Raw genomic sequence first — 23,251 nt, 5'->3', positions numbered from 1 at the left:
TGCAAAGGGAAGGAGTTGGAAACTAGTACAGCCAGAGACAGAGATGCAAGTGTTAAACCCTTCCTGACTGCACTGCCACATCCCAAGCAAATTACTGTCTTCTGTGTTCAGCTCCTGAGGCCATGGAATGATTAGTCTGTGGAGACTACTTTGAGATGGATCTGATTACAGTTCCCTTGTTTGTTTTGGGCTGTAGTATGCAGGTAAACAGTTGTATGTGTTTTTATTAACTTCAGTTATGTTTCCACAGATGGAGGGATGTGAGGTTTAAAGTGTTCCATGCGTTCTCCTTCTTGGTCACTGTATCTATTTGTGTTGCAGTCTTGGTGCAGAGCAGAGAAAGCTGTGTTAAAACTCTGATGTTACTCATTTTATTTCACTGTGTTCTGTTTCAGCCCATGGATCAAGCTTCTCTTAAAAACAGTGATGTTCTCATCCTGACGGGCCTTACACAAATCCCTACTGCTAACCCGGATGGCATGGTAGGAGAGTTCTGCAGCAACTTGGGTAGGTCATTGAAAGAAGTCTTTTTGCCTGTTTTATCATCTTATTCATTGCTTTGGGTGGGAAATAATTCAGAGATTCCTGGAATTGAATAAGTTGTCCAGCTATAGCTTCTGGCATGAAACTAGCTGTTTAGATTTTACGATGTGCTCCTGATGTCATTAATACAGTAAGTGCTTGGAGAGACACAAGTTGTACCTGAAATGTTTTGGAATGGAACAGGTATAATGAGATTTAATAATCTACTGCTCTTGGTTTGCTAAGTATGTCGCTTCGCTGCCAACAGACTACGTGTTGCTCGGGTTTTGGATATTGTTCCCAGCTGAAATATTACTATTTCCTTCCTGTACATCATCCAGTGTAAAATCTTTACATGCTTTTTAATGATTTTCAGTTTTGAAAACAAGCACATCTGCTTCCCTTCTTACACCTGATTTTTAAATATATCAAAAGCAAACAGCACAAGCTCTGTTTAAAAAAAAAATCAAGATATATTTATAGACCCCAGAAATATAAAACCTAATCAGAAGCTTTCACAGCTGGAAAAGCTGATAATTGCAAAGCTGTGATATCAGCGCGAATGGCAGCGTTTTCCAGCCTGTTTGGAATGTCACATCCAGTGCTGTTCTCTCCTTTTCTCCCCTTCCCCCACCTCATTTCCTCTGTGCTCTCGCCCTTCTGCCATCAAACCAGTTTCTCATGTCTGCCCTGCTGTGTATTGCTGGTTCTTTTATCAGACATCTTCCCTTTATTTTAAACTGACTGCTTTTTTACAAATAAGACTAAAAAGCTCGTGATAGGATTGTTACAAAGGTCTCCAAAAGACATTAGAAGTCTAAATCAGGGAATCCTCACTGTAAGCAAGTGTTCTGGTCCCCATTACACACCTGGGAGAAATTTGAGCTGTGGTATTTACGTGGTTTACCCAAGGTTGCAGAATAAAACTGAGAACAGAGCTGAAGTGCAAACAATTCTTAGTCTTACTTTATACCTGTGAATGTGCCCCTTGGAAAGGAAAAAACCACAATACTTGGGGTTTTTTTCCCATTAAAAAATTCTTGTGCATGTACACAGATGCTGAATATCTGTGTGCTGTCTCACAGTCCCAGTAGGAGACTGCCATGGTAGTGGAAGGCAAATAATACGAGGGATGTGGCAGATTCCTCCATCACCCACCATCTCTAAATCAAAATTAGATGTCTCTGTTTAGGACATGTTTCAGTTCGAACAGGAGTCTTAGGTCCTGTTGTGGGATGTACAAGGTAGAATTATGTGAGGTTTGGATTTTGTTTGTATGAAAAGATGAGTTACAGGGTCAGGATGATTCCGTGTAGTGTAAATACCTCTTAATAGAGTGTGTTTTGACGTTTTATAAGAATGATAATCTTGAGTTATACCAAAGATCCTCTCTGCCAGCATCCTGGCTTCAGCAGGAGTCACGAGCAGATGCCTGAAGAAGAGCAGAAGAACAGGACCCGGCTGTATAATACTTTCCCCTCATAATCTCGTAGCCTTCAACTATTCTTATTTCAGGATTTTCCTGAATCAGACATGGCTTTTCTGTAGTTAGCAGCGTTCAGTGGATTTCTCTTCCAGGAACTTGTTCAACCTCCCCTTGAAGCTGTGTTAACACCTGTGACTTCCTCTCCGAAGTGATGCGTGCGTTTCTACGTGTGTATGCGTATCGCAGTCTGCGTTCTCATTGTTTTTAAGCGTTGCTAATTTTATTACCCTGTGAGCTGTCGCAGATAAGCTTTGGTGACCTTGTTCTGCCAAATCCAGATGTGCTGCCCCTCATTGTCCCTTCAGGACCTCTTAAGGGGGTTGCTGTTCCCCTGGCAGATCACATAGCATGATCACATCCTGTTGCCTCACCTTAAATCACCAAGGGAGCAAGTCTGAGCTGAAATGTCAGACTTCGTACTGGAGAGGCCGAGGAGTGGAACATGCTGCCCTGCTGTCAGCCCTGCTGCAGATGTGCTCAAGCCAGCACCTTGGCGGTCACGCGTGCCTTGAACTGCAGCTGCTGCATGCTAAGTAAACAAGAGTGAGACTGTTGTTAATTGAAATGCTTTTAAAAATGAAACAAAGTCTTAGAGATGTAGCTTGGGCCAAAGCAAAATCTGAAAGATGAATGTAGATAAATCAATGTGTTACATATGGAGGTACAGGTGAATGTTTATCTGCACAAGTTACAGAAACATTCTGAACTACTTTGAGGGTTTTGCAGAAGCTCTTTAAGTCAGCTTCTATCTTGAACGAGACAAACTCAGAGAAATTAGAAAATTAAAATGATGCCATTGTAAGAATCTGGAATTTGAGTGGTATTTGCCAAAAAACACAGCGACCTGAAGAAATTAAATAATTCTGTGAATAATGTAGTGGTAGGACTGTCCTTTACATGAAACTAGCTGTATTTACACATCTAACTCAACATCAGGAGAAGAAAATAGTGACTCAGTTTTCTTTCAAATGTGTAAAAAAGTTCAAAAAGCAATAGGTTCCTGGGAAACGCAGCAGAGTAGGCAAGCAAGCTGAGCACAATAGTCCTATATTTTTCCCATTTCCAAAACGTTCAGGGGATTTCACAAGAAGCTCCGCATACACTAGGTAAAAACTCTAAAGCAGACACTGGAAATGTACCAGAAATGTGTATCATGAGGTAACAGCACGTTTGTGAGTAAGTGTTGTGAAGCACAGAAATGGAAGTGTGAAAATTTCACCTTGATCTCTGTTTTCATCCCAGCATGTAGAGTTACAGACGCTGATTCCCATCATTACCGAGTCACATGCGTGATTTCCTCTCGGCGTTGTGTGTGCGGCGCTGAAACCATTGCTTTGTCGCGTCTCCAAGTTCAGCCCAAACCCCTTTTTCTGTGCTCAGCACTGCAGCACCAGCACTCTGCAGCTCGAGAAAAGCAATTGTATTTTTACATCGCCTTGGGCATCATCAGCAAAATTGCCAGACTGTCTGTAGGGACAGTTTGTGATATTTTCTGTGCGTGTGCGGTTGTGGCTCTCTGTGTATGCGCGTGTGTGTTTATATAAAGCCAAAAAGAGCACAGTTTGCTTTTTAGGTGCCAGCTTGACCTTGTGGTGGCAGCTGTTCGAAAAGCAAATATCTCATTGCGAGTTGTAAATTGAACAACTTGTTACGGAGCTACTGAAGGAGACTAAATTTGAAATGCCAAGATTATTATACAACTTTTATCAAGAGAGTGCATCCATCAGTCACAGAGATAAATCGGGCTTTGAACAGCTTTCAAATACAAGTGTCCTTTTACTGACAACTGTAGAAAGTTGCTGCAGTGGTGCAGAGAGCCAGATTGGACCTGCTGCTTGCACGGAAAGCAATATGCTTGTAAAGGTTTTCATCCCTGTTTTGGAAAAGCTGGGAGGTAATTCTTATCCCTTTATGGGACCACTGAAGAGCACCCTCAAGAAGCTATGCTGACTACAGCACACACAAACACACTTGCACCGAGGAACTCAGTGCTATGTTCTAAGCTGAAAAGCTGTCACACCAAGCCTTGTCAGTGATGGAGTGGCTGTCTTGCTGTCTTCTCCTCTCCTGGGGACTAGGAGCATTCACCAGGCCGGTTTCACCAGCTCATTGTGACAGGAGGAACGTGAGATGTAGAGGGCCAGCAACCCTGGGTCCATGGCCTGGTGGGTAGGGCAGCTGGCTGGAAGAGTGCTCCACTCCCTGGGCTGTGATTTTATATCAGTTATTGGTAGCCAGTTAGCGTCTGCTCAAAGACCTCACCCTCCGTTATTTTCTCTCTGGTCCCAGGAATCTTGAACTCATGGTTGCTTTCAGCAGGAGAGGCTTGAGGTTTCCATAGCAAACCAACAGCTGCAGGAAAGGGAGAGCTCTGAATTCAAACTCTAAGGCTTAGGAGTGGAACCCACATTTTTCATGGCTTGGGCAAATTCTTTAAGCAGCCCGTCATTAGATGAAAGCTCTTCCTTCTGCCTCTTCAAAGGGAGGAGTTAGCCATTCTTAACAGGGTGGGGCGAGCTGGTCCCTGAGCAAACGAAGAAGGAGCCCGTTTGATGGAGACACACGCCTTGGTGTTTCAGCCGGTATCTTCGTTCAGAACAGAGATAGAGCCGCAGACGTAGCCCTTTCCTTAGCGTTTTCCACTGACCACTAACACGCTCTGTACTCTGCATCCCCTCTCTCCGCTCCGGGCAGCATTCCTGCTGCTGTGGATACAGGCGTTTATCTTTCCCCTTCGCAGAATTTTTTGGGTGCCTAACAAAGCAATGCAAATTCTGGTCCTGGAGCCAGAGGCTTAACTTCCAGCCCCCAGATGGCTTTGAAAATATTGTTCTTAATCTCCTCGTTTCTCTTTTCACATCCTGTTTACAGATGGGATAGTTTAGGCTTCCCCGTGTAAGAGGGATAATAAAACACATTGCTGGGATGTTTTGTACCACCTCGGGTTCTAGACAAATGTGGAGTATTCGTAGTCACAAATATTTTGATGGTAAACATTCAGCCATAAAAATCTTCCTTGAGCGCATAGGTGGGCCAGAAAAACCTGTAATGTGCTAAATCCGTGCCCCATCGAAGCTTGTCAAGGAAGTGTGTTTTCAGGCTCTTTCACAGCTTTTTGTGTAATGCCTTGATGCATAACGTTGCTGCTGCTGCACTGCAATTAGCAGCAGTAGATGGTTTTACCCCACGACCACAGGTGAAATCCCAGTGAGGAAACAATTGCCCAGTGAGCTGGACAAAGTATTTCCACTTTCCCGTGAGGTACAGCATTTTTGTAATTCGTTCTGCCAAAAGAACAAAATGTTTGCGCTGTGCTTGCTTTTGCTGTTGTACTCAGATCTGTCCTGATTACAGAGCAGACCTATTTTTCTGTTTTCCTCATTTTTCTCTAGTCCCATGCTGTCCACAACTCATGGAGGTTTTGAATTGTTCTTGTTATATTGGACGGACAGAAATATTTTGAGTTTTTAAAAAGGAGAAATGCTCCACCACCCACTTCTAGCCTTCAGGGCTGTTTGGAGTAACCACATCTTCAGCCTTTCATCTGGAGCACTGAAAACTGAGCACAGAACAGTTCATCACACGTAATGCTTTCAGCTGAGACCTGTGAACTGTTGTCCTTCCCTTCTGGTGGACAGCTGATAGATGGAGCAGGGTCTATTTTGGTGGCAAGGTGTTTTGTGTCCCTCATTTATCCTCATGTGCCAGTGCAAGACCGCCCTCTCGTGTCGGGAGTTTTGCATGTGCTCAGTCTGTTACGTGCCTCGCAGGTACTGGAGTCTAATTGTTCGCTCCACTAAGCCTGGAGAAGGCAGTAAATAAAAGTATTTAACGATCAGAAGTGTTTCTCCCAATTCATATGCGTTATGTATTCTGCTAATTCATGTGATAGCTCCTTCTATACCTTACGTAGTATTTGGATTAAAGAAATTAGATTTAAAAGTTTAAATATGAGCCCTATTAATTGTTTTTTCTCTTTCTCTCTCCCTTAGCGATGACTGTCCGGAATGGCGGAAATGTGCTGGTTCCCTGTTACCCCTCTGGCGTCATATACGACCTGCTGGAGTGCCTCTATCAGTATATTGACTCCGCTGGACTCTCCAACGTCCCTTTTTATTTCATCTCACCAGTTGCCAACAGCTCCCTTGAGTTCTCCCAGATCTTTGCTGAATGGTAGGTGTTAAAGGGCTGCTTCGTCAGCCTCGGTTCACACACTCAGCTGTGGTAAATCGGTACATGCAGGTTATCTCTACTTGATGTATTCTAATGTAGAATCACAGAATGGTTTGGGTGGAAAGGGAGCGTTCAAGCCATCCAGTCCAACCCCCCTGCCAGGAGCAGGGACATCTCCAACCACATCAGGTTGCTCAGAGCCCCGGCCAACCTGGCCTGGAATGTTTCCAGGGATGGGGCATCCACTGCCTCTCTGGGCAACCTGGGCCAGTGTTCCACCACCCTCAGCGTGAAAAATTTTTTCCTAATATCTAATCTAAATCTACCTCCCTCTGTTTTGAAACCAAATATGCCAATATAAACTTGATTAGAATTGTGAACACGTTTCTTGAGTCACAAGGGTGTCCGTGCGTGTGTGAGTAGATGTTCTATAATTAGGGAAGCATAGTTTCCTATAGAACACGCAAACTCAAGTAATCTATCCTTTTTGGTACTTGCACTGATGATGATAAGCAAAATAGATTTTTCTAGCTTAATTTTGCTGAGTCAGCAATGTATTTTTCTGGCAAAAAAGAAGGCCAAAAATATCCTGGGCTGCATTAGGCAGCGTACTGCCAGCAGGTCAGGGAAGGGAATCCTTCTCTGCCCAGCACCGATGAGGCTACGTGGGGAGTGTCCCAGTAGAAGAAGGATATGGGCTTACTGGAGCGAGGCCAGCACAGGGCCAGAAAGGTGATTGAGAGCTGGGGACTCTTCAGCCTGGAGAGCAGAAGGTTTGAGGGGATCTTATCAATGGGAAGAAATGATCCCCTTATCAAAAAGGGGATCTTACCTGATGGGAAGAAATGAGAATGAGGGAGCCAGACTCTCTCAGCAGTGGCCACTGAGAGCAGCATGTCAGGAAACGCAAATCAAAAACACATGAAAGATTGTCTGAACAACACAAACACACTTTTTTACTGGCTGTGCAGAGAGGTTGTGGGGTGTCTTATCTCTGGAGACACCAACACCCAAATGGATGCAGTCCTGAATGACCTGCTCTGGCTGACAATGCTCGAGCAGAGGTTTGGACTAGATCTCAAGAGGTCACTTCCAACCTCAACCATTCTGTGATTCTGAGCCATGGAGAGGAGAATCCAGCCGCTTGTAGCTGGTCCTAAATTCTTACAAAGAGAGAGGTGCTCCAGATTATTGAATAGAGTAAGTTACCTTTTCCTTCCTTCCAGAATTTTAAGTCTGGAGTTCAGGAAAGAAAAGAGAGGTTCTGGAACTCTTAGGTGAGTTGATCCCTCAGGAGAATTGTAGAGAGGATTGAAATCAGGTGAATTTTAATCACGTTACTTTCAGCAAAGGTAGGACAATCAAGTCTCAGTGTCCTTGCCAAACTTTGGTGTACTCATCAGGGTGTGCGGACTCATATAGTTTATAGTTCAACAGTTGTTTGGTTTGTATTTACATGGTGATTCAATGTCAGTAGCGGCTGAAGTGGTAGCCGCATCGTTCTTGTCATGATAATCCTTTGGGTTAGATGGTGCCGTCAAAGTAGCAGGAATGTCATGTGTGCCAGCTGGGTCGTTTTGTCTGCTGTGTCTGGCTGGCACAATTCAGACATCCGAGTGTTCAGACACCATGGTTTTGAATTCTACTTTGCTGTAGTGGCTTATATGCGAAAGTCAAAACCAGCATTGTCTGATCTCCAACACTTGATGTGTAAGATCAATGTTTTACTTGGGTAGAAATGGAGGCGAAGGTTGAATATCTGTTAAATAGAGGTTTGAGGTCAGAACTGGGGTTGGAATTGAGGGATTCCAGCCTTCCAATTCTACTATTTAGTCAGCTAAAAGAAATGTCCTGCTCTGTATCTCTTAGACTTTATCAAATTTAGTTTGACCCAGGCTTATTGCTGTACAATAAAGTGAAGAAAGTATGAGATGGGTAGTGTTTCCCAGAAAAACTCTACCAGGACAGTATCCTACAGATCCCTGGAAACGTTCAAGGCCAGGTTGGATGAGGCTCTGAGCAACCTGATGTGGTTGGAGATGTCCCTGCTCCTTGCAGGGGGGTTGGACTGGATGGGCTTTGAAGGTCCCTTCCAACTCAAACCATTCTATGATTCTAAGATAATCGTACCGTCACACAGGCCTCTGACAAATATCTTACAGGATGAATCAGGAGTCTGGCTAGAGCTAAGCAACATCTTTCAATATTTATGTTTTGGAAATAAATGATTGATGTAAAATGGCAGCTAACAGTGAGCATTATGCCATGGTGAGAGGGCATTTACCAACACTAGCTGCAATAATAAAATGCGTAGGGGAATTACATTACAACGAACAAAAGGACCAAGTCATTGCTGAGAAGTGGGATGAGGCGACTGGAATTCTTCTGTTGACAGGTGGTTTGGCTTTGCAAAAACTGCTGAGGTCTGGGCTATGAAATGATGTGGATGTTGAGTTCTAAATTTGTCTTCAGCGGCAAAGGAGTTCTTTTATATCGTGTGCTCACAATTACTTGAGATGCCTTGCACCTTCTCTGAGTGATCTCGCTATGAGTGAGTTGTCATGTCCTCTAGGTGTTGGTCCTCTGAGCAGAAAGACTGGAAGTAACAAAACAAAATGGTGACTTTGCACCTGATGCCACAGATCATAGAATCATAGAATCAGAGAATGGTTTGGGTGGGAAGGGAGTGTTCAAGGCCACCCAGTCCAACCCCCCTGCCAGGAGCAGGGACATCTCCAACCAGATCAGGTTGCTCAGAGCCCCGGCCAACCTGGCCTGGAATGTTTCCAGGGATGGGCCATCCACCACCTCTCTTGGGCAGCCTGTTTCAGTGTTCCACCACCCTCACAGTAAAGAATTTTTTCCTAATATCCAATCTAAATCTATCTCCCTTTCTTTTAAAGCCATTACCCCTCATCCTGTCACAGCAGGCTCTGCTGAAGAGTCTCTCCCCACCTTCCCTGCAGCCCCCTTTGGGCACTGGGAGCCGCTCTCAGGTCTCCCCGGAGCCTCCTCTTCTCCAGGCTGAACAGCCCCAGCTCTCTCAGCCTGGTATGAAATGGCTTTCTCCGGAGAAGGTTTAACGGTAGATGGCAGCAGATGCTGGAGCATCTGTAGCTCTCTAACTCAGCTTATTTTCCTTTTATTTTAAAGGTTGTGTCATAACAAACAAACAAAGGTGTATCTTCCAGAACCTCCTTTTCCCCATGCTGAGGTAAGTAAACCATGGCTTGCTCGCTGTTTGCGAGGATCACAGGGTGAGTGGGTTTCTGGAACGCAGTCCTGTGTGGCTGTTGTTTTTCTGATGAACGCTTCTACAGCTATTTAATAGTTTTGTGTCATTATTCATGCAAGCTGGTTTTTTTTTTTTTCTTTGCTTTCTGTGATTAATTTGGGAGCATGGGGGAGGAATGCATGATGGTATTCCCTCAACTCAAAAATTGTCAGGATGTTTGTTTCAGCGTATAACTTACATACGCTCGCCTGTTTTACTTCTTCCCCCACAGAAGGCTTTCTGGCGTACACATGGTTGGATATTTGCTCTTACCAGGCTGCAACCACGAATGTTCCCTTTGTCCAAGCAGCTTATTTCAAAAGCCTGTAAAACTAGGAGCTTGTTATCAGAGACAGCTTAGTCATCCCAGCTCCTGCCTCCCTAGCTGAAATAGGCACCGTGTTGTCTGCTGCGGGAGAAATGGTGTCTTGAACGAGCGGTTTGATATAAAAAAGTTAAAGCTTGCAGCACAGAGTGCTGTCCTTGGCAATTTTAAGTGAAATTACTCGTGCTGGCATCTTAGTGAAGCAAAGAGGAGTAAGGGGGGATCTCCCTGGAACTTACGTTGAGGGGATCTTCCCTGCAACAAAATAATAATTTGAGAGGACGTTTTAAGCAACCAGACATTAAATAAATGTTGTATAACTCATGGCCTCAGAGTTACCTCACGTATCAAGAAAGGAAATCTCTTACTTTCTCCGCTGGGAACAGGTAGATTTCCCACTGAAGTAAATGGAAGGCAGACTAGGAAAGGAAGAAATAGGACTGAGAACTAATTTTGGCTAAATCCTCCTGTGAGACAGTGAGCCATTTGGGGCATGCTGCCTCAGAAAACTGGCTCTTTTAGTTCCTGTGGTCAGAACTGTTTGATGAGGTGTGCAGAGTGGCCATTGCAGGTTTCAGAGTCCAGAGATCAAATGTTTTTTCAGGCATTGGGGTTTGTTTTTTTTTTTCTCCTCTGAGATACCTCATCCAGGGACTTGTTCTGGAAATGGCCGTTACCCATCGTATTTATCATCTGTAGGTGCTTCAAAGGCACTTCTGGAAGTAGGATCTGACCAGAAGCCCTCACTCTTTCCAGATGCTTGAATGCATTTCAAGCAGGATGCGCAGTGAATTATGTATAATCTGTTACTAAGAGTAATGCAGACTGCAGGGCAAGCCACCTATTCACCGCTTTTTTTGTAACCAAAAAATTTGTTCACACTGATAAATTGATTCCAAGGCTTGGCCTCTGAGTGCAAGACTCTGTAGCTGTGCTGCTGGCTACGCTTTCTAATTTCCCCTGCACCTCTGCTTTCTGGGTTGTCCTTGTTGATCCACAGTGTCACTGGTTTCACTGACAGCCTATATTCTACCAAAGACGTTGCGTTCAAATTTTTGTTCACAATATGCGCTGGAACTGGCAGGTTTAAGTGAAAGCCCTTCCAAAAATGAGAAGCAAACATGCAGCTGTCAAGGGCCGGATTAATTAACCCATCTTATATGATGAGGCATTGTGTTTATAGAGTGATAACTGTGTCCGCTAATTTTTGGGACATTTTAGATTCTCCAGAGGCCTGTTGATAATGAGATTTTGCCAAATTATTGTTTAGCTACTGAGACATTCATCTGTGCTTCATGTGTAGAACAAGGTAATTATCTAGGAGAGGACTCACAGCGGTGGATAAGAGATCAGTTTCCTCATGACAAAGCTCAGGGCACAGAGGGAGCAACGTGCCTGTTACAGGCACAGGCTTTGGCTGACAAGGCCAAATCATGCCGATTGTGACCCACAAAGCTAGGGACATTTTATCATGAGTTGCACAGACAGCTTTATCTAGGCCCGTGGGTATCGGTGATAGGAAACTGTTCTTCGACTTCTTAGATTTTTGCCTAAGGGTTCTCTTAAATGCACTAAATGACACAATATAGTGTGTATCCATGTCCTTGTGGCGCCCAAACTATGAAATGGCTGCAGCTACTAATTTTGTGTTTGAGCGTTCACTTACAGCTGCTGTGTAAACACTGGGAAGTGGAGTAACCTGCATTACCTCTGCCCCATGATGGACTAAATGGGTCTCCTCCTCGCTAATTCATAGAGTCACAGAATGGGTTGGAAGGGAGCGTTCAAGGCCACCCAGTGCAACTCCCCTGCAAGGAGCAGGGACATCTCCAACCAGATCAGGTTGCTCAGAGCCCCGGCCAACCTGGCCTGGAATGTTTCCAGGGATGGGGCATCCACCACCTCTCTGGGCAACCTGGGACAGTGCTCTACACCTTCAGTGTAAAAAAATTCTTCCTAATATCTAATCTAAATCTGCCTCCCTCTATTTTGAAACCATGACCCCTCGTCCTGTCCCAGCAGGCCCTGCTGAAGAGTCTCTCCCCACCTTTCCTGCAGCCCCCTTTGGGCACCGGGAGCCGCTCTCAGGTCTCCCCGCAGCCTCCTCTTCTCCAGGCTGAACAGCCCCAGCTCTCTCAGCCTGGCCTCACAGCAGAGCTGCTCCAGCCCTCTCAGCATCTGCGTGGCCTCCTCTGGACCCTGACACATACTGGCTGTTTGGCAAAACCCATTTGTGTGGTGGGAGGCAGCAGCCCTAGGCAAATAGCAGCACTCTTTCAAAAGCCTGGCTTAACAGCAAAACCAAAGCAAAGTAATAGCCAGGCAAATAAAGACTGAGGCTGCTGTTTCATTTAGTGCTTTTCCTAAGGTGATAAATCACTGAAGTTCAGACACGCTTGAGAACACCAAATCAGATTGCTCCTTTCTGTTCTGTAAGATGTGTGGTTTGGTTTAGCTCAGTTCTAAACAATCAAAGCATAGGGAGATTTCTATAGGTGACTGACACGAGACACACATGTAAGAATGTCCATGTCAGGTACCCGGTGCTCAGCGCGTGCCTTTGATTCCTCTGCTGTCCTTTTACTCCTGTAATTCTCAGCTGTTATGGGCTGTGTTCCAGTTTAGGTGGTACCTACAGCTGGTTATGGTTTAATGCTGTCGTACGGCTTCTGAGGCATGGGAGAGGACCTGGGTTTCTCTTTCTCCTATGAAATACCGAGTTGGAGCAAAGAGTGTAAACAGAAGGGGGGCAAAATCTTGCAGCTGACCCTGTATATGTAAGTCATATAGTATGAACCATCTCTATAACCTCTTTTCAGTAAAATCTTTAACAATTGTTGTTTTTATTCCCTGGCAGAAGCCCTCTTATGCAAAGAGTATCCACAGTAGACTCAGCTGTTATGGTGTTTTGGTGTAATTTTACACCAAAATCGTCTTAATATAGACCTGACCAGAATAACCTGTCCGTGGCCACAGCGTCAGTCTGGGAGAAACCAAGGGCTCGGACTCGAGACGTCCAGTTCCTAAGTTAGAGCCGTAGTCAGCAGCCAGCCTTTTTGTCCTAGGTAAACTCTCTCTAAACCTGTGACTCCACAACATCACAAGCAGGAGCTCTGCTCACAAGCACTTAAGGGAATTTTTAGTGAGTATCAGAAATAGACGTTGAATGATCGTTTCTGTCGGATAGGTTGCTAGTGGAGAATTGCCTTCCTTTGAAAAAAGGAATGGTAGGCTGTGCAGTGTAACCTATACAGACATTGCCCATCGTGCAAAGATGCGCTTAGCAGCTCAGTTGTTGGAAGAATATAGGGAATTACTCAGGCGTGCCTCTTAATTATTAGCAAGCATTAATAACATGCCTGGCACGATACATCAGAAAGGGACGGGCCAGGAAATAAGCTTCTAATTACCTGCGGAACAAGTCCAGCCCAGCAGGCTGTCTGGTCCTGAAGTTCAGTGCTCCTGTTAGTCGTATAAACAGCAAGATTTAAAACAAACAAGGCAAACAAACCCCCAAGTTGTTGTTGCAGCAACGAGTTCCAGTGGTGCCTGATGCATAGTGTAAAAGAGCTTTTCCTTCCTTTAATCAGTTATGATTCTGTTTTGTGTTTCACTTAACTATCCCTTTCTTATTGTTACAAGAGGATGAATAAAAGTATCTTCAACTTCTCTACACTTATGACTTTATTTCATCTTCTTCTACTCTCTCCACTAAGTTGTTTGAAGCTTTTTCATTCTCTTTTCATGGAAATTTTCCAGGTTTATGATTTATGTTACCTGTTTTGAACTCATTCCTTGTTCTGCTGTGCTGAGTAAAACCAGACACGCTGTTCAACTCTGCAGAGAACCCACAATGCTTCTACTCCCTCCTTGTTACTTCTGCTTTAATGTAGTGGTAGTGTTCATCATATCTCCTCCCGCACAATCACTGTGTACAATTTACTGTGCTTTGTGGTTGCAGCGTGTTTCCTAGACAGAGTGAACAGGGAATAGAATCCTAGAATGGTTTGGGTGGGAAGGGAGCGTTCAAGGCCATCCAGTCCAACCCCCCTGCAAGGAGCAGGGACATCTCCAACCACATCAGGTTGCTCAGAGCCCCGGCCAAGCTGGCCTGGAATGTTTCCAGGGATGGGGCATCCACCGCCTCTCTGGGCAACCTGGGCCACTGTTCCACCACCCTCAGTGTAAAAAATTTTTTCCTAATATCTAATCTGAATCTGCCTCCCTCTATTTTGAAACCCTTACCCCTTCTCCTGTCCCAGCAGGCCCTGCTGAAGAGTCTCTCCCCACCTTTCCTGCAGCCCCCTTTGGGCACTGGGAGCCGCTCTCACGTCTCCCCGGAGCCTCCTCTTCTCCAGGCTCAACAGCCCCAGCTCTCTCAGCCCGGCCTCACAGCAGAGCTGCTCCAGCCCTCTCAGCATCTGCGTGGCCTCCTCTGGACCCTCTCCACCAGCTCCATGTCCTTCTGATATTGGGGGCTCCAGAGCTTTTCTCCTGTTATGAGCCAGGAACGTGGACTGAAGTGCTTCCAGCTTGTAGGGGGGATTTGAACGTCAATTCCAACTAAAGTTAATATGAATGAAGTGTCCAGATTCTTGCACGAGCTTTTGAAGTCTCATCTGCAGCCTTTTAGCTGGTGCACAAGCTAAAAGGGCTTCTTTTTAAAGGAATTTCTCTCTGATTGCTGGGGAAGGAGTTGCTGTGACTCTGTTGGAGGGAGCTAGGATCTGGATTAGGGCTGCTGTATATTCCAGCCAGCGATTTCTCAGGTGGAAAATTGTAGGAGGCACTGTACCAGTTATATTCTGGGATAACTGTCTAAATAGGCTTAGATTTAAGCTCCACAGTGCCTAGCTGAAATTCTGTGGAGCATAAATCAGTAATTTGTTTTGTTTAGAAATGTTGTTCTGGTATCCCAGAATCAACTTGTGGTGTTTTACCAAATTCCTTGGGCGCGTGGGAATGTCCTGCCCTAACACAGCCACAGCTGAGGACTTAGCCATCTCCCCAACCGTTTCAACGGGAACCATGGATTGTAGGCTCTGCACCATCTCTTTTGGGGAGGTAGAGGCTTTGTAAATGAATAGTTTAATTGTTCTTGCTAGGCAAAATGAGAAGCTCTCACTCCTTTTCCTTCCTCCTTCATCTTTACATAGATGATTTCGAGACTTCTCTAAATGTCCACAACAGAAAAATTTGAGAGGTAATTTATATTGATCAGTATTTGCTAGTGGAGGAAGAATTTGGATTTGCTGTCCTCTCATTCAGGATTCTGTTAGCAACAGCTAAGAGAAGTGGCTTGGAAAAGCCTCTTTTTCTGACTGAAAATAGTGAGGGTGGGAGTAATATCGATTCTGTGATCCCAAATACTACCATTTGTCTTCTTCATCTTTGCTTCCTTCCTCCATATACCAGTTCCTGCGTAACACATTGAAAGGAATAACTACCTGGAACCAGGTGATTGTATAGTGGATTATATGGAATTAGGCTCCTCTAGTGTTGGTCTCATGAAGGGAGTGAGGAGGTGAAGTAAAGAACACATTGCTCACTCAGTGATAAGAGCCACGTCTGGTCAAAATTCGGGATACGGAACACACACACACACGTACAAACACAGGGAGGGTAAATAGCAGTATATTTTGGCTCACTTCAAGAAAGGGTACACAAAGGCTCTGGGGATTTATCCTGTTTATAGCAGCAGCTGCTGACCCTGAAAATCAAGTCTACGGCTTTAAAGGGAAGCGTAACCACTTGGGATTGAAAAACCCCAGGTCTCCTCAGTCTCGGTTCAGTGCTTTACCATCCTCCATCTCTTAAGCTCTCAGGCAATACCGGTTTGTTGTTTTTTTTTTTCTGTAGAAAGATGCTCTGAATGTTGCCTCTGGTTTCCAAAAATCAGTCTCATTTTGAAAATATTGGTTGGTGAAATGCCAGCCCTTGGTCTTGGCCCGGGCTTGGAGCAGGTTGGAGATCCGAACATGACACAGGAATGACTGTTGTGCTCATACAACCCGTCCCATCTGTGGGATGTAAAAGACTTGTACAAATCATTACAAATTTAGTCTGCTTAATGATATGTGAAATTTAGTTGAACCTGTTTTGCAAGTTTGGCTCCATATATTTTTGATTGGGTAATTAGAAAAGACTTTGCTCTAGACACTAAAACTGCTTTATCACTGGAGTGAGTAGAACATCTCTAAACTTGTTTTTGTAGCCCTTCACTCCTGCTATTCTCACCTACCTGTGAGAATCGGAGATGGTGAGCTAAGGTATGGAGCTTCAGTAGACTTATCGTAAAAGATCTTCCAAGATTTAAAAAAAAAAAAGAGAAAGAAAAAAAAAAATCACAGAGTGCTGAGGATTCAGCGTTAAAGGCAGTGCACCCCAGCATTGTGCTAGGTGTTTTGTTGCTGGAAATAAAAAAAAAAATAAATTAAAAAAACCCTGCACACAAAACCCAAGGTCTTGAAAACTGGATTATAGTTCCTGCGTCTCTCTACAAAGTGATAGGAAGGGATTTGAAGCTTCCACAGCGCTTTGAAGAGAATAGAGCTTTTATGTTTGTAAACAATGAACGTTTGTATAGGCGCAGCGATGAAACAGGCCGTTGAGGATGCTTGTGCACATCGAGTGCTGCTCTCACATCTCAGCGAGGATTTGAATGCTGTGTACAGAGAGATGTAATCCTAAGGCATCTGTGACACAGGATGCTGGAAGAGCAGTTTGTAATTTTCAGAAGTGCGTTGCATAAATGCTAGCTGTAGAAATATCTTCAATTTCTGGTCCCTGACAAAATTGTGCCCTGGAATGTCACATATCCCATTTAATATTTGAAGTAGAAATTGTCCTCTTCTTCCAGTTTACCCCATTCAAACTGCTTTTACAGCTTCAGTTTTGAGACTTTTGGCTCCCCTCAAAAAAAAAACAGGGAAAAGCATCCTGGGGCCATTTCCTGCCCGTTCTTTTAACTGCCAGGATTTATGGAATCCAATTTGGTTCGCCCATTGTCTGCTGAACTGCAGCTTTTATTCCTGCAGCTAAGTTTAGATTCTAAATATTGCACTCCAGATGTGTTAATCAGAAATCTTTACCAATCTTAATTGCAGAGATGTTTTCAAGATTCAGTGCGTATTAACTGCCAGAGCAGTTATTGGATGTTTTTTCCAGATTTCCCTCTTGAAGATTAAATAGGAATCGGGTCTTACTAGTAAGCTGCAGAAAGTGTAGTCCCCTGGCTACTTCAGCCATGATGCAGGGTAGAATCACAGAATCACAGAAGGGTTTGGGTTGGAAGGGACCTCCAAAGCCCACCCAGTCCAACCCCCCTGCCAGGAGCAGGGACATCTCCAACCACATCAGGTTGCTCAGAGCCCCGGCCAGCCTGGCCTGGAATGTTTCCAGGGATGGGGCATCCACCACCTCTCTGGGCAACCTGGGACAGGGTTCCACCACCCTCAGCATGAAAATTTTTTCCCTTATATCCAGTCTGAATCTGCTTCTTCTATTTTGAAACCATTACCCCTTGTCCTGTCATTGCCTGTTCTAGCACCAAAGCATGTCTTTAGATGGTGACAGCTAGAAGTTGAGTAGGGTTGATCTTTTGTTCAGTGATGCTAAATCCAATTAAGAGCGTAATTGTGTAATAAGCTGAACTTCTGAAGTGCTTTGTTGTGCAGAAGTTGTTAAGAGGCTTAAAGACGCATCGGAATTCTCAGCTTTCTGATAATTTCTGTGAAGGTGCACTATCTCGAGTTAGATCTACCATGGTGAAAAATAACAAATAAAACAGGATCTGGAAAGATGAATTACAGCATTGAGAGACCAGAAGGGTTGCGTATCATCATGTTCTTTCTTAGTTCCTCTTTTGAAAATCAAATATGTTACAATGAAGAGGAGCGTCCCGAGTGGCAGGGTTTTTTGTTAGAAGGGCGTGATGCACACATCACGTTATGACACGTAGTGACGAGTGTGCTGTTTGCTAATTAGCCTCCTCGTCTGGGCTTCCCCAGCACGACAGCTGCAGAAACACATTCCCGAACCTTGCATATGGGAATTCTGTATTTCGAGTGGTGTTGCAACGCCTGACAGGAGACAGCAACGTATGGAGAGATCTTTGATGAACAGTCCCACCTCTTGAAACCTGGCTGACAATGGAAATACGGTTCCCCTCCTCCCTCCTTCACACTCTGTATTTCTGCGTATGTTTTCAGTTGTTCAGTGTGTGACTTCCTTGTGTGAAATTGCATACTTTTTAAGAAAACTGTATTTACAGTTATTTTCAGGCTAGGAGAGGAAGAATATACCTGCCAAAAAAAATACTTGCAAAATATTGCATAAAAGTGCTTAGCAGACTTATCTATTCCATTGCTTTTTAAGCTGAACCTTGCTTTGCAGATTAGAAAACAGCGGCAGGGGAAATAAAGCAAAATTCTTCTTCAAAAAGTGCCTTGATAGATAAACTTCCCCGTCTTAGTAAAGAAATCTGTTCCACGTGCATGGCTGATCGCACTTTGGCAGCTGTAGCGACAAATACTTCTTGTTGCTCTTGGTTCGTTTTTCGTACGCGTTTCAGTGATAGTTGAGGAAGGACAAGTCAGTCTGTTCTTTCGCTTGTTTTTTCAGAGGAGTTGGCTTTGTGTGAACCCATTATACCAGTGATAGAATCATAAAATGGTTTGGGTTGGAAGGGACCTTCAAAGGTCATCTAGTCCAACCCCCCCTGCAAGGAGCAGGGACATCCCCGACTAGATCAGGTTGCTCAGAGCCCCGGCCAACCTGGCCTTGAACGTTTCTCATAGCAACGTGCTGCTGAAGGCAAAATTGCCTGGTACCGCTGTGATGCCAGAAAACCAGGTCAAACATCAGTGCCCAGAGCTCTTTGGAGACATGGCAAATAGGAAAAAAGCAGCTTGTTTGGAATTTGGCAGCTGAGCGCTCTGCTCACTCCAGGAAACTCGAAGCAGGGACTGTTTGTGGAGTTTCTTCTCTGCTACCGTGCTGGTACCCAAGAAATGACAGCAAGGACCTGGAGGCACCTGGCCCCATAATCTGACTTCCTTTTCATAATATTTAGGACAGCCATGACTAAATTTGTTGGAAAACCTAGGGGACATAAAGGAAGGGAGTGTTTGATGAGTTAGAAATAAACTGAAGAATATTTTTAATCTGATGTCAATAAATATGCTGGACTCCAGAGCACAGAAGCATGAAAAGTTCGTAATGTCTGGATTTCTGTTTTTATTTCAGCTCATTCAGACAAACAAACTGAAACATTATCCCAGCATCCATGGAGACTTCAGCAATGACTTCAAGCAGCCGTGTGTTGTGTTCACTGGGCATCCTTCTCTTCGGTTTGGGGATGTGGTTCATTTCATGGAGTTATGGGGAAAATCCAGCTTGAACACTGTCATATTCACAGGTAAGTAAAATGCAGTTGCCATTATCAAATTAACGGTAGGTTGTGTGCTCTGGCTACGCGTGGCCACGTCCTAGGGGCTTTACTCATTTGTTCTGGGGCAGAAGTTTCCAATTTCAGTAGGAGTTCATCTAAATTAAGACCCCAGAATTGGCTGTAGGGACAAACATAATTATACTGCCATTTAATTCATTTTAGCCCCGCAGGGCTAACCTTTACCGTGCAGAGTCCCTTCGTGCCATTTCTAAACAAAATCTTTGTCAGGCACAGCAGTAAAATACCTGCAGGAAATTGGGTTTTGGATTAAAAGCAGCTGGCTGCAAGTTAAACCCAGGCAAGGCTTAATTGATGCTGGTCAGAAAGGAGAAACACTTCTTCTCCATGTTCCGTTGGCCTCATAAACCTTCCCTCATCCTTTTTCCTGCCCTTTCACCAAAACCTCAGGCACCCAGTCTGTTTCTAAAGATGTTTCTGTCATCTCTGCTGTTTCAGGAGTGTGCACCCGTACAGACCTGGCAGTAGTGATCTGTGCCCTTGCTGCCTTTTGGCTGAGTTGTTGGTTTTTTTCAGATGCTTTTTGGCTGGCAGACACACTTGCATCTGAAGCTGAAGGTACAGCTCTAGGTAAAACCTTGGGGAGCTGTTACATTTCCCAGTGATTCAGGCTGCCAGGGGCACAACAGGTCTTTAAAATTCCTCCACTTCTCCCAGTCTGCTGCTAGTGCTGACCCTACTTTTAATGGATTTAATGAATCGAGCCTCTGCCGCCTCAGAATGGGTTATGGTCTGAGATCCACAGGGCAGCTGCATCCTGGGACCAGGGCAATCATTAACAGCAAGACTTTTAAAAGAGAACGTGAAGCTTTTCTGAAATCTAGCAAAGGCAATATCTTCCAGAGTCTGATCTTCTTTGAAAATACTTCAAGGCCAATCCTCAAACTGACGTTCTGTCCAGGTGCCTCCTCTTTGTACCCAATGCGTCATCCAAACAGAACCCTACAGTGGGCACTGTTCAGATCTGAGAAGGGAAAAAATCCTTCAGGCCATTGCTACTGATTTTAGGTATAATGAGCTCTGGTATAATTGGGAGATGTGTTAAATATAACTCAGCCAGATAAAAAAGATGTGAATTTTGGACTAGGATAAAGTCATTAGAAATGGGGAGGAGAGCACTGAGTAACTGGTCAAACCTACTCCCACAGCAAAGGCGTGATGGAGTTCCACTGTTAAGCTTATTTTCCTCCTCTTTTTAATGAACAGGACTGCTGGGAAACACATTGCCTCCTAAAGCAAAGAGGATTGGGAAAGGATTATTTCCTTCCTTCCTTTTATTTTTTTTTTAACTGTAGACTTGAGGGTGGTGATGAGCAAGTCCCTTTGACTCTTTTCACAATATTGGTACCAAAATGTGTCACTGTATCGTGATACTGTTAAACCAATTTGGAAAGATTTAAAGAAGTGTGTAATTAGCCCTACTGCGAGGGGAGGGAAGATGCCAGGGGGTTCCTCCTGGGCAGATCAGACACTTCAATCTGGACTGTGTTTATGCTGCGCAGTTGTTCGTGGTACCACAGCACTAATGTCAGAGCTGTTGCAGTACCCATCACTCCTGACCTTGGAGGGAGTTTCAGGAGATACGCCCTAATTACAGTAATTGGGAAAATTGCATTGTAGATATGCGTTATCTTGGAATAGTGAATTCTGCTCCTGTTGGGACGTCAATTAACACCAGAGTGCATACATCCTCTGCTGGGTTGTGCAGGGGAAACCAGTAAATAATCGTGTTCTGAATGTGTCTGAGGGTGTCAGAAACTCGCCTTTAATGGCAAGAACTCTTCTTCTGTGCCTTCTTATAGGGAGAGGTAGTTTACCTTTCGATATTACAATGTCATCCTTCTGTGGAGTGAGGAAATAGAGCAGTCTTCTGGTGGAGCATGGCCCTGGCAAGCTGTTAAGGCATCTGGCTGGCATTCGTAACAACCTGTGGATACGTTAGGTCATGATCTTTGATAGTCGTTCCCAGTTTATACTTCAAACGAAGCTGGAGTTGAGATCTGCTTTGGTTGTGGTGACCTTGGAGTACATGGTGATTCCAGGTTGCTTGTGCTGATTCATTTCCTAAATTTGTCTGTCCATGGCTCTTGGACTGCAGTGTCTGTCTCTGTCTGTAGGCATATCCACTCGGCAGGACATTCCTGCTTCCTTACGACTGTCTCAGCTGGAACAAAGACATCTTTGTCTACAGAAATTCCTAGCAGATTAAATTCTTCTGTTCTTAGTAACTCCAGTGGGAAGCTGAAGCAGCTCCACTGACGCCCAGGATTTTTATTATTTAATTATCTAGCTTCTCCTGTTTTAAGAGAAAATCTCCTGTAGTTATGAAAGGAATTTGGTTCCTTGAAACAGTATGTGATAGCAGATGATGTTCTGGCTTTTCCTGTGAAAGGCTCCTAGTTAAACTAGGACCTTTAAACTACAGGCCATGCAGTTTTGCTCATGAGGACGCTGCTTGTTCAGTCCACAGGAGCTAGGTAGTCTCCACCTTTCCAATTTGTAACGTAAAAAAAAAAACCAACTACGGGAGAATACAGACTGAAACAGGAGCTGCAGGCAAGAGACAGGACACCGGCTGTCAGCAAGCTGCAGCGCTCTGCTTGCTTGTGTCACCTGCAGATGTTCCTGCTGAAGCGGTATTGAATAGGTTATTGATTAAAAATATTGAGTACCGCTAAGCCACAAAGAAATGTAGAAGAAAACACGGCAGAAAGAAGTCTGCTTCTTGCTCTCTCTCTGATAACAATGCTTTAAAAAGTGACTCCCCAGGAGATGTTAAAACCAGCTCATGCATGCCACGTCAGTGCTGCGCTGGGGAAGATTTTATAAGTCGGTGTCACACACTAGTAAATCAGATGTCTTGGGGGAAAAGCTAAAGTCCTGTAATTCTGTCAGGAAAAGTCAATACGTGTCCTTGACAGGCACTGGCTGCCTTCAGACAGGTGACTTGTTTTTTGGTAGTTTCAAAGCAGCTATTCCCATATGTCGCATCAGTTCACCGTGAGACTAGCTCAGGTTATGTTTTTCACATGGTCTAAATCTTCCAAGTCCTGTGTTGGAATTCCTTCGTTAGAATTTCTCACTTTTCCAAGGCTACCTACGTTCTTATTAGTTGTTCAGAGAGGCTATCGACAGCTTCATTCTACCTCTCTAGCAGAGGACCTGTGCCTGACTTAAGTTTTCTGCTTTTCCCCAAAGGGTTTTAAAATGTCTTCTGATTTAACCCTCATTGACCACTGATCATTCCTCAACTAGCTACCTTCTCCGTATTCTTATTTTAGACTTCTGTTCATTGCTATTAAGCTTAACTGCCATTAACTCCCATTTTTACATCGATATTTTTAGGCTTTGTTTCATTGCTACTACCACATCTGCTTTTAACTCGCATGGCTTTTTGCCCAGGGTGATTTTTATTTCATGTTTGTGAATTCATGGCTTTTTTGGGCGTCTAGTAAGATGTTCTTGTACAACTATAATTTTTTGTTAATATATCTCACGTTGATGTTCCCAGGCAGTTATTCTGACAATTGCTTTAAACTTGGGTAAATTATCCCTTTGACAGTTCCAAACGTACGTATCATTGGCTGACGCTATATTCTGTTCTCACAGGGTAAATATAACCACATCATGATCACTGGTACTTAGCCAGCAGCAGATTTTTAGGCTAGCAATTATCTTGTCTTTGTCAGTAGAATGAGGCCCAATATCGAACGTCATGCTGGGTGTTGAACTTCCTGTGGTAAAGTTTTAAGGACAATTTTTCTCGCTGCCTACGTGAGAAATCCAGCCAGTGCTCTCCTCAGGGTGATGTAAGAACGTAGAAGATGGCTGTCTAAATCTAGACTGAAGTCTCTGTGTTTAAGTTTCCTTTGAGTTCATCCTTTTACATCCTTTATCTGAGCAGATACCAGAGAAATACCTCATACCGTTTTCTCGCAAGGCTTGGTGGTTCACAACGGTGCTTCGCTCTGCAGGTCGTCCTTTGAGGCCCTGTGGTTCCGT

The 23,251-nt window shown here is 44.3% G+C and overlaps 1 protein-coding gene across 2 annotated transcripts in view; it reads left to right on the top strand.

Annotated features, from left to right (window-relative positions):
• Positions 1–23,251, top strand: part of INTS9 (integrator complex subunit 9) — a 69,935-nt gene that overhangs the window by 27,274 nt on the left and 19,410 nt on the right. For both annotated transcript variants that reach the window (XM_086745083.1, XM_086745085.1), the window contains exons 9-12: positions 396–507; positions 6,001–6,181; positions 9,335–9,395; positions 19,027–19,198. In XM_086745083.1, coding sequence (XP_086601209.1) covers positions 396–507; positions 6,001–6,181; positions 9,335–9,395; positions 19,027–19,198 — 526 coding nt within the window. The remainder of the gene's footprint in view (positions 1–395; positions 508–6,000; positions 6,182–9,334; positions 9,396–19,026; positions 19,199–23,251) is intronic.

The sequence above is a fragment of the Chlamydotis macqueenii genome, chromosome 3 (assembly GCF_036417535.1).
Source record: "Chlamydotis macqueenii isolate bChlMac1 chromosome 3, bChlMac1.mat, whole genome shotgun sequence".
NCBI classification, from domain to species: Eukaryota; Metazoa; Chordata; class Aves; order Otidiformes; family Otididae; genus Chlamydotis; species Chlamydotis macqueenii.
The sequence above is the reverse complement of the archived record's forward strand: the minus strand, read 5'-3'. Positions and strand labels throughout refer to the sequence as shown.